The sequence below is a fragment of the Cariama cristata genome, unplaced genomic scaffold (genome assembly GCF_000690535.1).
Source record: "Cariama cristata isolate BGI_N322 unplaced genomic scaffold, ASM69053v1 scaffold28079, whole genome shotgun sequence".
NCBI classification, from domain to species: Eukaryota; Metazoa; Chordata; class Aves; order Cariamiformes; family Cariamidae; genus Cariama; species Cariama cristata.
In genome coordinates this window covers 38,370-58,745 of record NW_009634520.1, presented here as the reverse complement: position 1 = coordinate 58,745, position 20,376 = coordinate 38,370, and the positions used below count along the sequence as shown (strand labels likewise).

The window sequence follows — 20,376 nt, the reverse complement described above, 5'->3', positions numbered from 1 at the left end:
AGCATCCTTATACAAACAAGTTATTGCAATGGCTCTGTTTTAAGTTCTCAATTAACCTTGCAAAAAAATTTAAGATACATTTGTTTCTTTGAGTTACAACAATTTTCAGTATAGAAAGTATTTGTTTAGAATGTAGAACTTTTGCGTAATAAAGGTTGAAATGTAATAGCGTTGGTATTACAGATTATGATGCTCACTGACAACCTGAAAAGTAAAATGGTTAGAAAAACATTTCTGATCACTACCTACAGCTTTGTAAAAGGTCATGTACCCACTTTGCTCACATCAGCAATCCGGAAGTTCAAGGAAGAAAGAAAAGTCTTTAATTAGAGTAGTGTGTGCAGAGACAAACAAAGAAAATTGCTAGGCAGCAGTCGTTTTAGTGTGAACTCATTATGGTAACACCGACTGCATGCTCCAAAATCCAACTTGTTCCCTTTTTTTTTTATTTAAACCAACTTCTACATTGCCATTAAAGTGTTGAAAATATATATTAAGTTTTTTCTCCAAGGATTAGATCAGATTCTAATCTGAAATCCATTTGGCAAATTTACACATAAGACCAGAAGTTCTGTCACAAATCTCACAATAAGGTACACATTTCCAAAATCTGATTAATTAGTAATTATAGATTTGCACTGAAAGTTTTCCATTATGAACAACCAGACTGCTGAAGTAAGAGGTATGGGAGAGTTTTCTTACTCTCACATACCAGTTTAAGAGATTTCTATACTGATTCAAAAACAATGAAGATACAATAGAAATGCTGAAATAGACAAACTACTATTTATCATTTCCAAGCATGCAGAACATTGATTGTATTAAATAAAAAGTAATTATCATATTAGATAAAGCTAATGATAGTTCTCTATAGCCAAAAATAATTTCATTCTTCGTTATTACACTAACAGTCCCACTTTTTACATACAAAGGATGATTCAAATTTCAATGTAGAATGTATTGTAAAACATCAGCAAGTACTTTTATAATTTCAAGTATAATCTCATAAATTTGAACAAAACCTGGTCTCATTAAAAATGAAATAAGACATCTTAATAAATTTTGAAAAGAAAAAAGTTAACCAGTCATTATTGCTGCCTCTAATGGTAGAAGTCATCCAAAAACACTGCTCCCTGCAAAGATAGTACGATACAACAGTTGTTCTTTGTGTTATGCAGGCATCTACCCCTTCAAAGATACTTGAGGAAAGTGGTAAAACACAGGTCAGAATCATGATCCCGCTCTGAGCAGAACTCTGTAATGCTTTGGAGACATCTCACCGATACAAGTCAGTGCGCCTGAAGAACAACTCTGATAAATTTCCACAAAAGATCAGTAACGTTTCATCTCCTTCCAAAATACCTCCTCGTACTCTCTATTTGTCTTTACATTTGGTTACGGGAAATGGGAAGTTACATTTCTCTGCCAGGTTTAAGTAGGAGATCACTGCGCACAGAAGAAATTTTAAAGAATTTACGTAACTTTTTGCTGCTGGAACATAAGAGATGAGAGCATCTCATATGCTTACAGTTTTGGTTTTGGGGATGGGGAAAAGGGGGTTTTTGGTGGTTTCAGTAGAATTGAGGCTAAAAAAACGTGTAGGTACAGGAGGACTACCATTAACAGCAAATATGAAGGCTTTGAGGAAACATATTCAGTTTCTATGTTAGAACATTGAATTACAAAATTAGGACCAGCATTGGTTCTCTTTTCAGTTTACCTGAAACATGAGTTTTCTACCACACGTGGAAACTTTCATTGTACTCACCAGATTTGGACTATTTCCATCATTAAGAAACAGAAACAATCATAAATATAATGGTTAACTTCTGCTATAAGTTTGAGATTTGGGTTGCGTGGCATACACAGGACTCAGACATACTGATATCCAAAAAAACGCTTTTGTTTAAGGCTATGATTTCAAAATGGCTACAATTAACCGGCATTTAAATTTAACCCATTTGACACTGAAAGCCAATATTTGATGCTAAATTCTGGTGTAAAATCCATTATTGCTTGTGGGATCTCCAGACAGCATGCACTAGGGGGTAACTGTCAATCTCTCCAGCATGTCAATCACAGAACAATTGGAAATGTGGCTCTCATGAAAATGAGACACAATAGCTGAACAACAAAGAAAACTAGTCAGAAGCACATAAATGAAATTTAGTAGTATTGTTGCCTTATAGATATAAAATAGATTATCACTGCAAATGGAGTAATATGCAGGTAACAAAGGCAACATTAGTCTTATCTTATTAGTCAGAGTCTATTATGGCTGATACCACAATCACAAAAAAAGGGGAGACTGCGCCTTTTGAAGCATACAAAAATATATACATATGAAGTAAAGCAAAGAAAAAAAAAACCCAAAAAAGTAATCAAAATGGATTTTGAAGATTCGAAAATCAAATCCTTCCCACAAAAGCATAAGAAATGGCTCTACAGGTTGTAAAGAGAAATTAAAAGACATACCTGAGAAAAGATTTTAGCCACAGACAGAAACTATATGGGTACTAGACTTCCTAAGTCAAAACAAAAACACTGGAAAACAGTTTAAAAATAGGAACTTCTCTGAAGAAAACTTTTGCCTTAACATAAATAAGCACATTTCAATTTACTCCTCATTAGTTTTCAATCGTATCAGTCTAAACAGGAATATTTGTTTTCAAGTATATTCAGTTTTGGTAGTAAGAGTATTTCAAATACATTTACATCCAGATTTTTTACTTTTCCAAAGTGATAAATTTAAGCAGTCATTTTGCCTCAATACAAACATTTTAGGGCCCTAAAAACACTAGCAATACAGATACAGGCTCTTCCAATCTAATGCTCCTTCCTCAAGATTCAGTAATGATTTTTCTTTTAGAGGATCTTTCCCTGAACAGCTCAAAATATGCGCAACATCAAAATTTTATACCTGATGTATACTTCACCTTCAATAGGTAATAAACATTAAAAAAGCAACATTTTTGTCCTTCTAGGGGTGGAATGGGACAGAGACACAGAAATACAAAGCTTGGAACTGTTCTAACTAAAAGCTCCAGCTTACCTCATCAAAAATACTCTGTTCTCATTTGCAGGAGTTTGAGAAGTTTTCAGAAAAGAACATCAACACAAATACATTACTTTTCTTCACCAAAGCTGTAATATGCATGTAGTTAAGCAAAAAGAAGAGGCTTAAGATATGTTGGGGTTTTATACTGTGATTTCAAATACACACTTTCAAAAAGGAAAAGAATGAAAAAAAAAAGTGTACTAGAAAAGCAAAATTCTGCTATTAGTATTTCTAAGTTATATTTCAACTGCCATGTATAGGAAGTTCCTGTGATTACCCTCACATTTAACCAAAAATTCAAGAAGTGTTGCAGAAGAAAAATAAAAATTGACAAACATTTAATTAACATATTTTCAATATTTTAAACCACAAATAAGAACCAAGAATATGGAAAAAATTTTGTATTTCAGTTCCTCTTTGTATCAGTATCGTCTTGTGTCAACAAATTTGAGTTTGCCAAGACAAAGCTGCATTTCAGTTATGCAGAAACACAGAAATTCTCGACACTGGACTTTTAGGGTTTTTTTTTCTTTGTTTGGGGATTTGGGGTTTTGGTTGGGGTTTTTTGTGGGGTTTTGGGGTTTTTGGTTTGGTTTGTTTGTTTGCTGTTTTTAAATCAACAGATACGGTATTTATTCAAACTGTACTAATTCTGGAACTAAAACTTTCAGTTCTGAGTAGGACTCAGTCAGTCCAGCCTCTCCTTGACTTTTAGGGAGGGTGATGAGGTTTTGTTGGTTTGTTTGCTTTGTGGGTTTTTTTTTCCCCTCCAGTCAATCTTCCTGGCTTTCTGGTCTACCTCAGAAAAACTAGAGATCAGGAAAAATAAGTAGACATTGGAAACAACTTGCTGTATTGGCCATATGTGAATCTTCATTACAGATTTTGTAAAAGAATCAGCTTCACATTTTAGTTCTCTGGGTGAGGGACCGATACAAACAAAATGCATCCCTTCAGAACTTACAGTTAACTTGAAACTTTCCCATAAACATACTTAAAATCATTATATTGAAATAATTTTCCTTGTATTAATTCTTATTAAATCAATCTACAGAGAAATATTTGCATGAAGTTCTGAACTAGTTTTTTGTCTTTGAGTACAGTGCTCTTGTACAATTTGCACAAAAAGGAGAGAAAAAGGAGTCAAATTAAAATTACTGCAACATCCGACCTTCAATTTGCTATTTCTACACAATAAAAAAGCCAGTCATCATACCACAGCAAAAACACTCTTTTGACAGGTTTATAAACTAGTAATGTCAATGTGTTATGGAAAGAAATAATGTTAAAAAAGATAAACATTATGATTTATATTTCTTTTGGGCATTTTTACATGTTTAGTCAAAGGCAAACTAGTAAATAAATAGGAATTGCATTACCTCCTCCTTTATAATCAGAAAATCATGCTTTGACCTTGGAATAACACCAGGTGAGGCCAGACTCTTCAGCTGCGTATAGCCCATGGGCAATTGAAGTGTGGTTCCCAAGCCTCAGATGCCCTGGGTGACCAAGCAGCAGGTTGTGCTACTGCAGTATCTGCTGGGTCTTCTGCATGCACAGTGGTGAAACAAAGGCAGCCAGAAGGGGGAACAGAGGCCAATGCTGCAAGGCCTCTCTGGGACCCATTCACACCCCTTGAAGCCTCATACCACAACAGAACAGTTCCATTAATTGAGAGCCAGTTTCACCTTGTACATGTGAGCTACTCTTGGAGCTACGCTTCTCTAACGTGTGTGCTGCGATATGCAGACATACAGTAAGGGATCTGAAGGAGCAGAACAAAATTGGCTGCCACAGAACAGCAGGCAATTAAAGGCAAATTTCTTTAGTGTCTTATGTTTACTTAAAACTCTTACTACACAGTGAAGCACATTTAGTCTGCAGTGCCTCAGACAGTAAGTACCCTGTTAGGCGCAAATTATTTCTGCTCACTTGCATACCCCCAGAATACTCGTTTTACCATACACTCTCCTCTGACCTGCTTCTAAGCTTCTAATTGACCTCAAGGTCAAGAGCTTCATCCCTACTTTGGTTCTCCCAACAGCTGCGAAATAGCAAGAAACAGAACAAATGGGCAAGCCCTCATGCCACACATCCTGCAATTGCTCCCTAGAACTTATATCAACGTTGGCGCTGTACAGTAAGTTGGAACATGTCAAAACCCTGTAAAGCTGGGAGTTAAGGAGATATTAAACCTTACTGACTTGAATAAATCCCTTCCAAAAAAAAAATCTCTTTAAGGCATATGTTATTAAATGCAATAAATTTTATTTTAATCTCACATGATGACTTTATATAAAGTCATATTTGAAGACAAAACCAATCCACATAAATGTTTGCTGACTTAATCAAATCTTGCTTAAAAGCTAACTTTGCCAAAGGAGATGCCCTGTTGGCAAAGCCTCTTGAGTTTAATGACACATTGCCAATCCGTTTAAGGCCAAAGCTGAACCATCTCTAAACAGGTGTTGAAACGTAATCATGGATTAAAAGAAAATGTGAGGAAAAAATGCCAAGAAATTAAACACCTCTAGGTCACTAGTTTGAATCTATTCCAGGCTACTAAATCAGCTACAGTAATTACCATCTGGTAGTCTACATAAAAATAAATTACTGGCCTTTTTGTTTTAATTCACTTCGTGCTACACGAAGGTCTTTATAAACACAAGTTTAAATTGTAATTGAGAGCTTTGTCGATAATCTCACTAGGTTATACACAGTGCAACTATGTATTGAGCTTGAACTGCCTTCTTGCTACTGGCAAACCACCAGAAGTTCTTCAAACAGCTCACTGCTAGGGTGCATGCACTGCACCTACACTATTATAGACAGAAGATAACAGGAAACTTTATTTTCTTAACAAGAATCCATTTCTGTCTGAAACAAAAATGCTTTTTGCTTCATTACACTCACGACAACAGTAGGCTCATAATTTAAGTAATAAAAAATACTTCCTAGTGCTGACTGGCATTAATGAAGTTAGTGTAAAAATAGAGACATTCATTGCTAAGCTTCACCACATGAAGGTGGAGGAAAAGTAATTGACAGGAATGCTAACAAACACTCCTATCTTCAGTTTTCCGAAGGAAATATTTTGTGAAGAGTAACTAACAGAATTTTTAGGAAAGACCACTTTTCTTAAGTTGTATGTCTGCACATCCAAAGAAAAAAAAAAAATCTAGTTAGCTGTTTCAGGAATAAATTGCAATTTACATATGACTGCTCTCCCACAAAAGAAAAGTACACTTAACACAACTGTCTATTCTGTATTACGTTCACCATTTGAACTGAAATTCTTGCACACTATATTTAGCTGGTTTATTTCTTTGTAAGAAAAATTTTCAGTTCCAATAAGCATTTTAATTGAGTTTTATTTCTTTTTTTCACCTTCTTTTATTTTTTAAAATATATAGCCTTCTTCCAGTCATTTTCATGAATGAGTAAATTATAAATGGCCCTTCCAAAAAATTTGCATTCTTTTTTCTATCTTTTTCCTGAGCCTACATTACAAGAATTAAACTTGGTAACAGTCAATGTAATTTACACTCCACTTAACATTTCTTTCACACCATAGATATTTGATTTATGATACATTTTATGTATTCCTTTCCCTTCGCTTCTTCAAACAACCTTAAAGATGTTTTCACCCCCAAATTTAACAAACTAAATGCACAGATACAAAAACCTACGTAAGTCTCTCTCAAAATACAATTGTTAACAGTTTAAAAAAATAATCATTTTTTAGTTTCTCTCATCCTCCTCTCACCCATTTTTCTTCCAGTTTCTTGACATAAAATGCAGACTACAACAAAATGGCATAGGCCATCACAAGGGCATGCAAACAAAGCATTTTTCTTCAGTAAAGGCCCACCTTAATTATTTTAAGTGCCTCCTTCTGAAATCTGACATTTTGAAGGAGGAGGGGAAGTAGGAGAAAGACACTCAACTGGATAAATGAGTGCCAGGCATGGGCAGAAGCTCAGCAACCTGAATCCTCAGACAGAGCTGTTGCAAGTAGAATATTCACATTAACTAACAGGGAGAGAGATGGATTGTATGTAATAGGCATCAATACAAGAACTGGCAAGAAATTTAAATTGACCTCTCCTTGTGGTTTTTGTTTTGTTGGAGGTTTTTTTGTTGTTGGTTTGATTTTGTGGTTTTAGTTTTTTGTTGTTGTTTGGGGTTTCTGTTTGGTTTTGTGATTTTTTTTTTAAATAAAGTTTTCTTTGAGGAAGAACTTGTGTACACAGACAGGCGGTTTTGTTTCCTTAATATAAGGAAGTAGTTTAGTTATTTCACTGACAGAGCACTGAAAAACTCAGGGGCAGAAGCAACATTTGATTAGAAGTACTGCTAAGTCTTACCTTCCTCTGTCCCAAAAGGGGTTTATTTACATATGAACGCATGTTTAGAAGTTAATCTACAATTGCATTAGTTGCAGACTAATGACAGCCACCTTTGAAAACAATTTGTTGGCTCTTAAATGACTGAAGAAATCATTTGGATTAACTCAATAAACAACTAAAATCTGTAGCCGCCATCCTTATGTCAACCACTTAACACCTCGTTAAAAAAATCTGCATGTGTAACTAGCACATATAACACTACTCATTATCTGTAGAAGTCTTATCTTCTAGGTAAGCAGCCCTAGTGATTCTACTAATACTAAAAGCGTGAAATACTCTGAAATCTCAAGGCTACCTTAGTGTATTATTGAAGAGAAAAGCACTTACATTGAAAACAAGATCTCTGTACCAAGACATAATCATACAAGTACACCTACCTTTTTTGCTATATGTTGGTAATTGCAATCAAGGCAGAACTTGCTAAAACTTTAAATAAATGTATCTGTCCAGCTAGCTACAACATACGAGGTATCTTTTGAACTGTCACTTCAGAAAACATCTCCAACATGAGGTCACTGCTGCTCTTATGCTCTTCAGAAGAGGTAATACTTCAAGTATTGTTAACTAATAAGCTACAGTAACTTATTTCAGCTACCTGAAGTCCTGAATATTCTTAATATTGAAAATTACTTATATTTTATTGCATTTTAACTTACATAATTGGCAGGTCATCTTAAACAACAAAGAAAACCCTGGAGTTAAGCAGTTGTGGAATTTACATATGAGGCAATTTATTCTAGAACCCCATCTCTTTGCTTCCTCCTTGGTCCAAAGGCTTCCTTCTCTGAATTCCTCTCCATCATGCTTCTGCTGCCACCAAAATCTCTGTTTGCTGGTCTGCAATTTTCCATGAGTTATTGGATAGCTTTTTTCCCCCACTACAATTAATTTAAGAGATTTAAAATCTACAGCAAGAGTATTGGCTAGGTGTCTACAAAGCATGAAACATCACTTCTGTTGTATTCATCTTTTCTGCCTATTCTGACAGGCATAGGAGCCGCTTTTTGAACAGCAAATCTGAAACCTGTTATACTGACTTAACAGACTATCTTAAAAATCATAAAATGACAGCTTAGATTGTAAGAAGTTCTAATTTGAAATTCTTCATGAATCTTACTATATTCTGTAATATTCTGAGTATTTTGCAATCAAGGCAAAAGGGAAAATACTATAATTATGAAGAAAGTTTCAAAAATGCAGCAACAGCAACTGCTGAACTTAATTCTTTTCCATCTGGCTCACCTCAATGAGGGATTAGCACCAAAGCTTAATTTGGACACAACCGTTGATTTAGTTAAGCATCATCACTTTTGCTTTAAAAACTTGTGAAAAGAAAGGTTTCTTCAATAAAATAGCCACATAGTTCTGATGAAATTTTTAAAAGAGGAAGAGATATTAACTTTTGCATCTCTTTCTGGGAGAAGTTAAAGGCTTTAAAAATGGATGCTGAAAGACCAGACTTCATTGTATTTATAACTTTTACAAGCCTTTTGCTAACAGATAAGGAATTATGAATTACATGCTTTTTCCAGCTTGAACACAGACAGAAATTGGACACTGATGCCATTTAAACTATTTATATTTCAGAATACTCAATATTTCTGTAACCCAAAGTAAAATCCACCTTGCATTCCCTGATCCATATTCATTAGCAGTGACAAGGTTATTAAAAACAAATGGGTGTATTCAAGGGAAATGAAAGAGCATGCGATATTAAAATAGTTAATCTATAACTGATCTGACAATACTTACACAGGCTGAATATCAGCTAAATTTTAGAGTTTATAGTATCAGATGAAAAAAACACAACTGTGGGCAAGTCTGCCACATTTATGTTTACAAATTAGAACCATACCTTTGTTACTTTACCTTAGTAATTTCAGGTATCAATTTATATCAATTTACATCATTATCCAGTGCCTTAAAAAAAACAGAAAAAAAAAACCAACCACAAACCCTCACTCAGTCAGAAAAAGTAATTTCACTATTCCCCCAAATTTAAATGACATATTAATATCTGCTATGAAAGTGTAGCATTTGCCTCCGAGATAAACACACTTTTGTTAAGAGATCGCTTGGAAGACATCGCTATTCCTAATTAGATGTATATCTAATTGTGTATCACCCCTCTCCCATCATTCATTCTTGTAGTTTTGCCTAACAAGAACCGCTGCTGAATTCCCTAGCATGTTAAGATTAATATCCATTTAAAATACATTCATATTTTGATGAACTTACAATATTAAATTTGCCTCCAAAGAGTAATTTTTTTATATATATATATGGTATGCGCTTGAGCCAAAAAATTCACAGGAACAAGTGCTACATATCTGATTATGCATAATAACACCATCAAGAAAAATAAAGTAATATAACTTAAAATCATTACTATTACCTGGAATAGCTGAGGTAAAGCTTTCACAGTGAGACAGAACCATATTCCCAGCTTGCATGGAAGTAAGTCATGCCATTGTGGTTTGTCCAGTACTCTGCAGTCAAATAAAATTGTAAGTTTTTCATCGCTGCCACACAATCTCCAAGACAGAACTTTCCCATTATCCTTCAAGATGATTAGCACTTGTCAACTCCTATAAAAATGTGTAACTACATAATATTAAAGATGTATTTTGAATATTTAATTCAAAATATGTAACAGTTAACTTCTAATCATCTCTGTATTTTAATCTCTTAAAAAGGGCTTTTCTTCAAGAAAATAAATTTGTAAGCCACATAATCACTTCAGTTTAAAAAAAAAACAAAACCAACCCTAAAAACCTAAAGCCTCAACCAAGTGTTCACAAGTGCTGACAACCAGATATGAAGACTGTAGCATAAACAAAACAATACATAAAAATTAATGTCATTTGCAGTTCACTGGAGCATTACTCACTGATGTCATCAGGAAAGACGACAGGCAGAATGGTCTCTGATCTCCATCCTGCATTGATCCAGTTCATGCCCCTGCTGTGTGAACTATTTAAACCCTTTATTTCTTTCTATGAATCAATAGAAGAAATGGTGGTATCTTTCGGAGTGTCCTGAAAGTCACCATTTCCCTATGTGTTTCTTAACAAACAATGGTGTTAGAATCCTTTACCAACACGCTTGTTTTTAAGTTGGTCAGATAAAAAGCATTAAATTAGACATGCATTAAAAACCCCATAAAAACTCCTTGCTTGGTATGGTAATAAACTACAGCTTAAATAAATTGAAATTTGTTAATTGTAATCAAAGGCAAAAATCTTCAAAGACAGGAAAAGTTGTAAAATCTTCTAAAATCAACTTGTAGAAATAATACTCTTCTATAAGTCAGATATCATTAATTCAGCCTTAATCTTTAAATTATTGTTGATCTGCTGAATAAACACCACACAGTTATTTACAAATGAAAACCTGAAAACGCATCTACACTGGCACACTTTATATCGGCAATGGCTATTACTACAAATAGAGTTCTTTTTCTCATAAAACGTTTCAAAGATGCAAGGAGAAAAACATGGAACTAAACCAGTAGCTGGCAAAATGTTTTAAAATGCAGAAAACAAGAGAGTTCCTTCCCACCTTTCATTTTTGTCTACAGCAGCAAGTTTGGCTTCATCAGTACTCCTGCCACCTGTTTTTTTCTTCTTCTCCCTCTTTTTTCTGCTAAGCAGTTCATCCTTGATGTAGAAAGAACTACAGTTACAGGTTATCATTAACATGTAAACCACAAATGTTACTGGGACTCTTCTGTGAAGGGTAAACAGTAGAGTAGCATTTATGCAAATGTATCTAGGGGTCCTACATGATTAAGTAAAATGATCTATCTTAACAATAACTGTTGCCATGGTATCCAGTCTTTAAACACACATGAAGTCCAGTTCTGTCACTCATGTGTATCTCCATAGCAATCAAAGTTTTCTAAGAGGAGAAAGCATTCAACTTGCCTCCTTTCTCATTCATCAACTTCAATAATGCAGTGGAAAATAAAAAAAGTAAATAGATGCTAATGTATGAATATTTTTCAAGTTATGCTTAGGTTTCTTCCAGTCTAAGTGCAATAGACTTTTATATGACCAAAAAAAAAAATTAAAAAAAATGATGTTTATACTGCTTACCAATGCCTATCTTGTTAACAAAAACCAAAACCAAAAAAGCATTTAGCTAAGAACAAAGGCAAAGTAAGTATGACTTTTAAATGAATAAAAACTGATTATTTTTAAACATCATTTAGGAAAACCACAGACACAACTACAGTAGCATATGATTCTGCAAAAATAAATGATAGAAGAGTTTTTATTCCTCTTCCTCCTTCCAGTTAAAAACCAAAGATCCGTATCTTGCTATTTATTACCGACTCTAGAAAAATTAAGTAGTTTTTAGACTACTATTTCTGGTATGTTGAATATGTCATTCTATAATGATCACCATTTTGAATATAATCCTTTTAAAATATGAAAAATCCAAATTCAAAACAGGAGAAGTGGTAGAGATCCCTGTAACACGCAAACTTCTCCAGGAAATTCAATACTAATAATTGAAGCAAGTCTCATTTATTACCAATACTTACCAGCTGTTTTTCCAGGTAGATTGACCAAACCACAGCATAATGACCCACTGTGAGTATAATGAACAAGAGTAATGCCAGCTCAGCATTGCTCATTTTTCTCACCCGCCTGTAGTAGAATACAGGCTGTCGCCAATCTGGTAGTCCATTGATCAGAATATCATCATACCTACAGTAGCAAATATAACAGGCTTTCAAAGAGAGTTAAAATGAAATAAGCCAAACCATCTAATCATAAAACAAACAAATGATAATCCACAGACCACTTGAATAATAATATACACAGAGAAGATCATTTAGTAATTTTTTATTTTATTTTTTTTTTAATATAGCAATGCCTTGTTTTGTCCGCTGCTAGGCTTGCATCTGGAAACAAACAGAATCCAGAACCAAATGCTGGGGAAAGGTATCTAGTCTTTTGCAATAAAAAAAAAATTTAAAAAAGTAATTTGATTGCTCCTGTAACACACACACATCCCCCACCCCAGTTCATTCAGTTCTGAAATAGCACACTTCCAGAAATGTAGATGTGTTCTACCTGCCTAGTAATCAGTGGGCAGGTCTCCATGATAGAAGTAAATAACAAACCACAAACTACTAAATAGGTAGCAAAGGACAAAAGTCTCAAACACTAGAAAACTTTTTGTCATTAAGAAGAAAAAACACAAGTGTTGGGGCAAGAGGAGAGGTATCTTTGCTTTTGTTTTGTCCTTCACTAGCATGATATCCATTAGGTAAAATGCCGCCAGGCTTAACATCCATTCTCCGTCAGATATGAATTTAAGTTAAAGGCTTGATTTTGATGTTAGAAAACAAAGTTCACCACAGCTAGACTATTTTGATATTCTATTTGAAAAGCTGTCTCCAAAAATCAATCTATTTTAAAATTGTTTAATTTTACTAACACTACTGACTGCGCAGAAACCATTTTATGACAATTTGTCAGTTTTTCTTCACACAAATGTCTTGAAATATCCTAGTATGTCTGGGGTCTTTTATTTATAGCATGTTATCATCAATTTGAAAATAAACAGACCACAGACACGCAAACCAGATTTTTCTATTTGCTAACTTTTCAGAGTAAAAGTTTCAAACAAAAATCTCTACAGTAAACTCAAAAACCTGTATGTTCAAGATGCACAACCTGTTAATCTTAAATTGAACACAACTCATTACATATTCTAATCACACCATTTCCAGAATTAAATCTGCACTGAAAGGCCTAATTTGGTGCAACACATTGACCAAAATATTTTAATTAAAAATATTCTGAGTTACTCGCAGGCCTAATTACAGGAATAGAAATAGGGCCTATATTGTCATGCAGGTCAGTAGAACTCAGTAGTAGGTTTTTCTCAAGTAAATTGACCGATCCAGGAATAATAGCGCAGCTGCTAAACTGCCAGTCTTGACATGTAAATCAATTTAAATGCAACAACTGCACTAGCTACTTTGATAGTTATTAAATTGATACCTTGGAGATGTACTAAAAAAAATTTCCACAAGTAAATTCATTTTTTTAAGCAGAAAAAGAGGCAATGGTTTTCAGTTAAAAAAATATACTTTAATTCAACACATCTAGAAGAGCTGATCTCTGATAAAACATTTGTTCAAGTTGGCACTGTTATTTCTATGCAAAGATTTAACACCTCAGGATTCTGCAGTGTTCTGAATGCTACCAGAAGTAAAATTAATATTACGAAATTCTACCTTCCATGACAATTATGAGAATACCAAGATTAATATCCATTATTGTAAAATTTGAAGTAATACATTCTTTCTTTCCCAGTAAGTCAGAATGAATTAACTAGTGATGTCTTAACACAAACTCTGTTCAGAAAAACTGCTTAGGATGTTATTTCAAAACTAAAACTTCTACTTAACTTTTTGTTTAAGAATTAAGTAGAAGTCTTAGCATTTGAAAAATAATAATGCATTTGCTAAACATTTTCTTGTTAGAATACAAGAAAATATTTTAGAAACAAAACCATTTTTAAAATAAATTAGGTTGATAACAAGATTTCACAAAAGATGCTCTTCCTATGAAAGCTTCAGAGAACTATATGTGGAATCATGAAATTTTTTTTTAATACTACTATAAATTTATTACGCATTTGCCTCTCTCATACACTAAGGCTTGTTAACTGACGTACTTAAAACGTGGCTACTGATTAAATAAGGTCCATGTATGCTAATGGTACAATATAGTAATACGTAAAACAAGATTGCAAACTAACATTTGGCAACCACGTTATATTATAAACTATCTGTTAAGAAAAAAATAAATTAAGACAGCAGAGTCTCTTGGATTAAACACTTTAAACAGCACTCTCTATTTACTAGGCTATGTCCGCTGTTCTGAACAACAGTCTCCAAGGATTAAGTCTCAGAATCAATGCTCTATTGATTTTACTATCAATGAGCATTATGGCTCACACGACTGGCCATTTTAAGGGAAGATAGCTTCTATTATAACCCACTTTTTAGAATATATACTGTTAAAAGATAAATCACTGCTTTCAATAGTAATTAAGCTCTGTATTTGAAAAATAAAGATATCAATGATTTTTAGGATTTTAACTGGAAAATGATCCTACTGAAACTCAGAAGCTTCCCATAATTTTTAAATCTTGGTCTCCAAATTCAGGATGTGGTTTAATTAGAAGCAAGTTTCTCATTAAAGAATTTCTTTATAGAAACCTGTATAAACCATGAAAGATAGTTAGTTAATCCATGTGCGTCGAGAACTACATTCAAAATTTATTTACAAAGCATTCTTCTTCTGGCAACCTATATTAATTATTACTCTATGTAAGAAAAAAAAAAACAAGCTGAAAAGGAAAAATACATCTACAGTATTTTTTCCTCAGACATATGTACACAGAATGCAGCAAGTCTTTGACATATGAGTACGCCTGTTGTCTTCAGTTGTCTCTGAAATGTAGCAGTCAGCAAGCTACAAAAACCCCAAAGCACCAATACAGAAACAGAAAAACAAAACAAAAAATCCCCATTTATAACTTAAGTTGAATCTTCATTTAAAACTCAGGATTCTATACAAGACTTCTTAGTCTTGTACTAAACAAATAACAAATCGCAAGATCATTAAAATTTCATTCTTCTATAAAGTTTCATGAAATAGTTTTTAGAGCTCTTTGCAAAAATCAATTACACTGCAAGAAAAAAATTTCCATTAACTCTAGTGCTAATTACAATATCATCTATTTTAACGTAATTTACTTTTCCATTTAAGAGAGCCACTACATTTCATATTTCAAATAATTTCAGAGATCTGATAGATTTTATATACTATAACCTTGAATTAATGAGACCTATTCTGAACTATGGGAAGACTGCACTGGCATTTTTTATTTTGGGGGCCTTTTTCCCTCAAGCTGTCAAAGACATCCAGTGCAACATCAGCCAGAACAATTTATACCTATGAATACAGATATTTAATTATAATGAGAGGCAAGATAAACACCTTTCTTACTTTAAACAAGTATATCTTGATTCCTTTGCAAATGCTTCCTGTAATCAAGCCCACATTGTTACAGAGGATAGGCCTGGTAGGTAAAAAAAAAAGCTCCTTAAAACGGTAACAATCTAAAGATTAAAAATCTAAGATTTTTGCCTAATTACAATTAATAGAAGTGTGTAGAACTATCTACTAATTAAAAACAATTAAAGGCTAATAAAATTTATCATTGTCAAGTTGTTTTACCAATAAATGCCCTAAAGTAAAGTGTATTTCAGGAAATGCACCTATCTCTACATACCCTAAAGATAAACTTCTCTGTAGAATTTCACACACTCTGCAGTGTGTATGCAAAACAAAATACTATGTTCTGCTGCATGTACGTTTAATGTTAAACATTGTTACATTAAACAATCCTGTATGCACATTTAATGTTAGCATACTAGAATGTTTTGATTATGTATCAAAGTATGTAAGAGAAAGTACTAACATGGTAATATTGCTATATTCTGTAGCACTACTACTAACATTAATATACTTCACAAGCAACTATGTAACTTTCTCAAAAAAGCAAACCAAATTTTAATTATAAAGCCCTGTATTATAATTGTCAGTAGAGAAACTGTAATATTTTAAGAAAGGCTTCTGCCATCAGATAAAATTAAAATTCACTGATAAATATGAAAATACAAAGGTTTTAGAAAAATGATTACATATAGTTGACCAACAGATCTGCCTTTTTAGAATGCTGCCTCTGTACACACACACAAACAATTAACACCTCTGACATTCACCACAACCTGGAGGAAGGGTGTAATTAGATCCAGTTTTATTGTTTCAAAATGAGTTAATCACTCACTTATACAGTACAGGACTTTATTTTCTGCCTTTATGGGTTCCACTCTGTACGCCCACCAGGACCAATGCTGGATTACATCACTCTGGAGATGAATAGGAAGAGGCAGGTATGGCTGACTTCACTGTACAGAAGCAGAAGCCTGCAGCTCACTCTTCTCAAGGTGGTGTAATCCCATGCCCCAAACCATTTAGGTGTCCAGTTGTGAAGGGACTCCCCGCTAAACTGCCAGAATTCCTCATCAACTAATTTGTAAGAAATTTGCATCTCATCCCATCAGGCCTTTGAGTTACTTCAGAAATAAAAAAACTACGACACTGCCAAGGGATTGCAGGGGAGAGGGTGGGAAGATATCTGGCAGAAAGTTTTGTTACAGTAGACCCAAATAAGTGACTCTGGAATGAGGATAAAACCTAGTTGACAAGTCCTGAGAGATAAAGGGTGCAGCATAGTTTTTCCCCCCAGTGCACAGGCATGACAGTGACCAGGCATCACCTCACACAATGCATAGCCAAATATCAACACCTAAAGCAGGAAGATGCCAAAAAGCAACAACTCCTCCCCTTTCCTTTGCTGTACGGTTGCAAGAAACCCATGAGTTACCTTACAACAGAAACAATATTATTACAGGTGGAACAGCTTCTAAGCACAGTTACTTAAGACTTGTTTTAAAGACATGCTACAACAATCCTTTACACAATACACCCTCCATTTACAAGCTCAACTGAGAGTTTATCATTAGACTGTGTAATAAATCTGATCAATAAAGGTTTTCTCAAAGCAATGAGACCATATAGCTCTGCTACTCTACACATTATTTCTAAATTCTGCATATTACTTCCAGAAAATTCTCTGAAGGTAAACACTATTTAATCCAATTCATTTATATTTTATTGACTATAGAAACAATATCAACCATACATCCACACTGTGCAAGAAAAATACAACATTGTCCATGTACAAAACAAGTTATCAACAGTGAAATCAATCTAAGCCAGAACAATCTACTGCTGCTTTAACTTCTCATTTGTAATCACTGTGCTGCACTAATTAACAATATTCTCACAAACAAGTTGGGTAAGTTAGTCACATTCACAATGATTTTTACGAACTACTGCATCACAGTTCCATGCAAAAAAGCTGTTATTACAGCTGCAAAGAAATTCCTAGAAGTTCCATATTGGAACTAAGTTCCAGAGAGGCAGTATCACAAAGCATATGTAAACAATGTTATAAACAAAAAGGCAGGAAAATTTTGCGGATAACTCACTTTTCAAGTGGTCTGAAACCACTTAACTAACATTTTTTTTTTCTCCAAACTTCCCTGGAGTAGAACTTCACAATGAAATTCTCTTGTGAGAGGTGAAATGAAAAAAAAAAAAAAACAACACCACAAGTTTCCAAAAGTAATTCTATGAAGTACACTTTCACGACACTTCAAGAGAGGATTATCAAAAATTAGATAATCTGTACAATAAAACCTGGACTGCTGCCAAGACATCCACAAAGCTAAAAAACCTTCAAGAAATGTCTCACGAAGACCTATTTAAAGACCTGTAAATTGAAAGATGATTTACTAAAACTCCAACCCCAAAGCAAAACTCTTTCAGCTTCCCAGTTTCCCTGATAATCATTAGTTTAAATGATCATCCGCTTAAAAGAAAAAACATTCAAAATAGTCTTCTAGAAAGCAGATCAGCCCCATGTTTTCAGTTCTTAATCCTATCCCCTTCAGGTACTGCTGGACCTCCTCCTGAAGTAGGAAGGACTACTAGTTTGGTTTTGGGTTGTTTTGTTTTCGTTTTTTTTTTAAAATTATGTTGTGTATATGAAAGTTTACAGTATTATAGATAACACATCTGAAAGGAAAAACAATAAACTAAGCAACAGAAAACAACGAAGGTGACATACACTGGAAATAATCCCTAAATATCATACTATATCAATAAAAGGTTTGTTGTGAGATACAACTGACAGTTGAATGAGTGGCCTGTATTTTCAACCACAGCTTTAATAAAACAATGATAATTAACACAACTAAACCAAGTGATATAATTGTTAAGTGTTAAAAAAACTGCTCCAAATAACAGTTAGCTTTTAAAGTTCTTTCAAATACCAGTTTTAAAGGAGAATAACCAGTATATCACACAAAAAAATACACACCAGCTTACCCTTTAAGCCACATACAATCTTTAAACAGCTACATAGGAATTACAAACAAATTATGCAAAAAATCATCTAAAGAGTTACAATTATGTCAAACAGAACTTCAATGTATCACTGGCATGAATGCTTTATTTAAGAACCTGTGCAAATTAACTCACCTATGCCTCCTTTCTTCATCCTTTAAAACCTCATAGATGGCCACCAACTAAAACAAGAAAAGAAAAACAACACACAGAGTTTACTTTAGGACTGAGTTTATAAAGTTTGAATAGCAGCATCATATTTTACATTTGCCAACTAATGACATTTGCTAGTTTTCACTTCTCCCTACAACACTAAGAAGCAAACTCAATATGCAAAAGAAGCAGTGACATACTCATGTACAAAGTGTCATCAGATACACAAACAAGCAACTCTGTAGAAGATTTTTTTTTTTGTTTCTCCTCACATCTGTCAACTTGAGTCTTGTCTCAGTTACACCTTAAAAATAAAAAGTATCATCTGTTTCATCCTACAGATCTTACTGAAGTTAAGTAGCTTGTATTATAGTCATTAGAAGTATATTTTTAAAGGCAGAGCTAATTACAAGAGTCTGGTGCTTTCACTCTGTAACAATTCAAAAGGTGAAAACTCAAACACTAAAAAATTATTTTCATCAAATTATGCCTACATATGACTTGCATTCAGAACTGAGCAGAAATTTTCCCTACTGCCTTTGAAAAGACTATTTATAAACAGTCTTACATAAAGTGCAAAACACATTTTCCTCCTAAGACCGTAAGTCTAAGTATTACATTCAATGAATTTTTAATATATAGGTAAATACTAAATCTGAGTTATTCAACAAGTTAATTCTGAAGAAGTGTACTTATTTTTAATCTAACTACATCAAAAAACTAATTCAGTCATTTAACTTAAGTAATTTAACTTAGCCATTTCAAAGGTGTACCATCGTTCTTACTAAAACGACATCATCATAAAAAGCTCTGCTTCTATTTTCTCCAAAACTTTTATTGCCACACATTGCACTTACTTGCCTAAACTGTGTTTCTGCATTTTCATCTTTATTCTTGTCTGGGTGTAAAATTAGTGAAAGCTTTCGATATGCTTTCCGAATGTCTGCAGAGGAAGCATCCTGAAAAAGGAAAACAAAGCAAACTGTCAGAAACTAATTCCCAGAACTTTGTGAAGAGATGTGAAGAGAGCCAACCAAGTGCAGAAAATAAGGCAACATAATTTGACATGTCTAACAACCAAACCACGCAACTAGCCTAGCCTAAATGATTGAACAGTCATTCAGTCCAATTCATCTTTCATCTGAACTTCCTTCATTATCATTACCATACATCCATTACAATGATATTTGCCAAAACTTCCACTTTCTTGCTTAAAAAGTAACTCGGGCACCTTTTACAGCATTTAAAAGTTCAAATAAAAACTGAAAATTATGGCATCTGCATAACTTCAAGACACACACAATTTCAGCAAATTATCATGCTCAATTTCCCAAACTCAGGACTTGCTATGAACTCTTCCCTTATTAATATTTACATGTAATTCACCACTAATAGGACTTCCATTCAACTCCAGCTTCACCATGTCTAAAGAATTGTATTTTTCTAAAATAGCTTCAAATTGCAGTCTTGAAGCTATACTGTAGCACTGACATCAATCTATACCTTAATCATTGTAAGAATTGCACACATTCTGGGAAAAAAATTAAACTCAGAACATAAAATGCATCAATGGTGTACCAACTTAGCTGCACAATGCACAAATGTCTGAAGTAATGACTGCTATTTAGTACATGCTATAAAGATATCCAGAAATGGAAGATTTCGAGAGTTGTATTATATAGTATAT

The 20,376-nt window shown here is 33.7% G+C and overlaps 1 protein-coding gene across 1 annotated transcript in view; it reads right to left on the bottom strand.

The window, feature by feature from the left end:
• The window catches only part of LOC104167065 (dnaJ homolog subfamily C member 1-like), a gene marked incomplete at its 3' end in the record, with an annotated part of 30,310 nt that extends 10,198 nt beyond the window's left edge, over positions 1 to 20,112 (bottom strand). Inside the window, exons 1-6 of the mRNA XM_009707189.1 lie at positions 20,065 to 20,112; positions 19,547 to 19,681; positions 18,672 to 18,718; positions 12,017 to 12,182; positions 11,029 to 11,126; positions 9,863 to 9,956 (exon numbers count right to left, since the gene is read on the bottom strand). Coding sequence (XP_009705491.1) covers positions 9,863 to 9,956; positions 11,029 to 11,126; positions 12,017 to 12,182; positions 18,672 to 18,718; positions 19,547 to 19,681; positions 20,065 to 20,112 — 588 coding nt within the window. The remainder of the gene's footprint in view (positions 1 to 9,862; positions 9,957 to 11,028; positions 11,127 to 12,016; positions 12,183 to 18,671; positions 18,719 to 19,546; positions 19,682 to 20,064) is intronic.
• Positions 20,113 to 20,376: the final 264 nt, after the last annotated feature.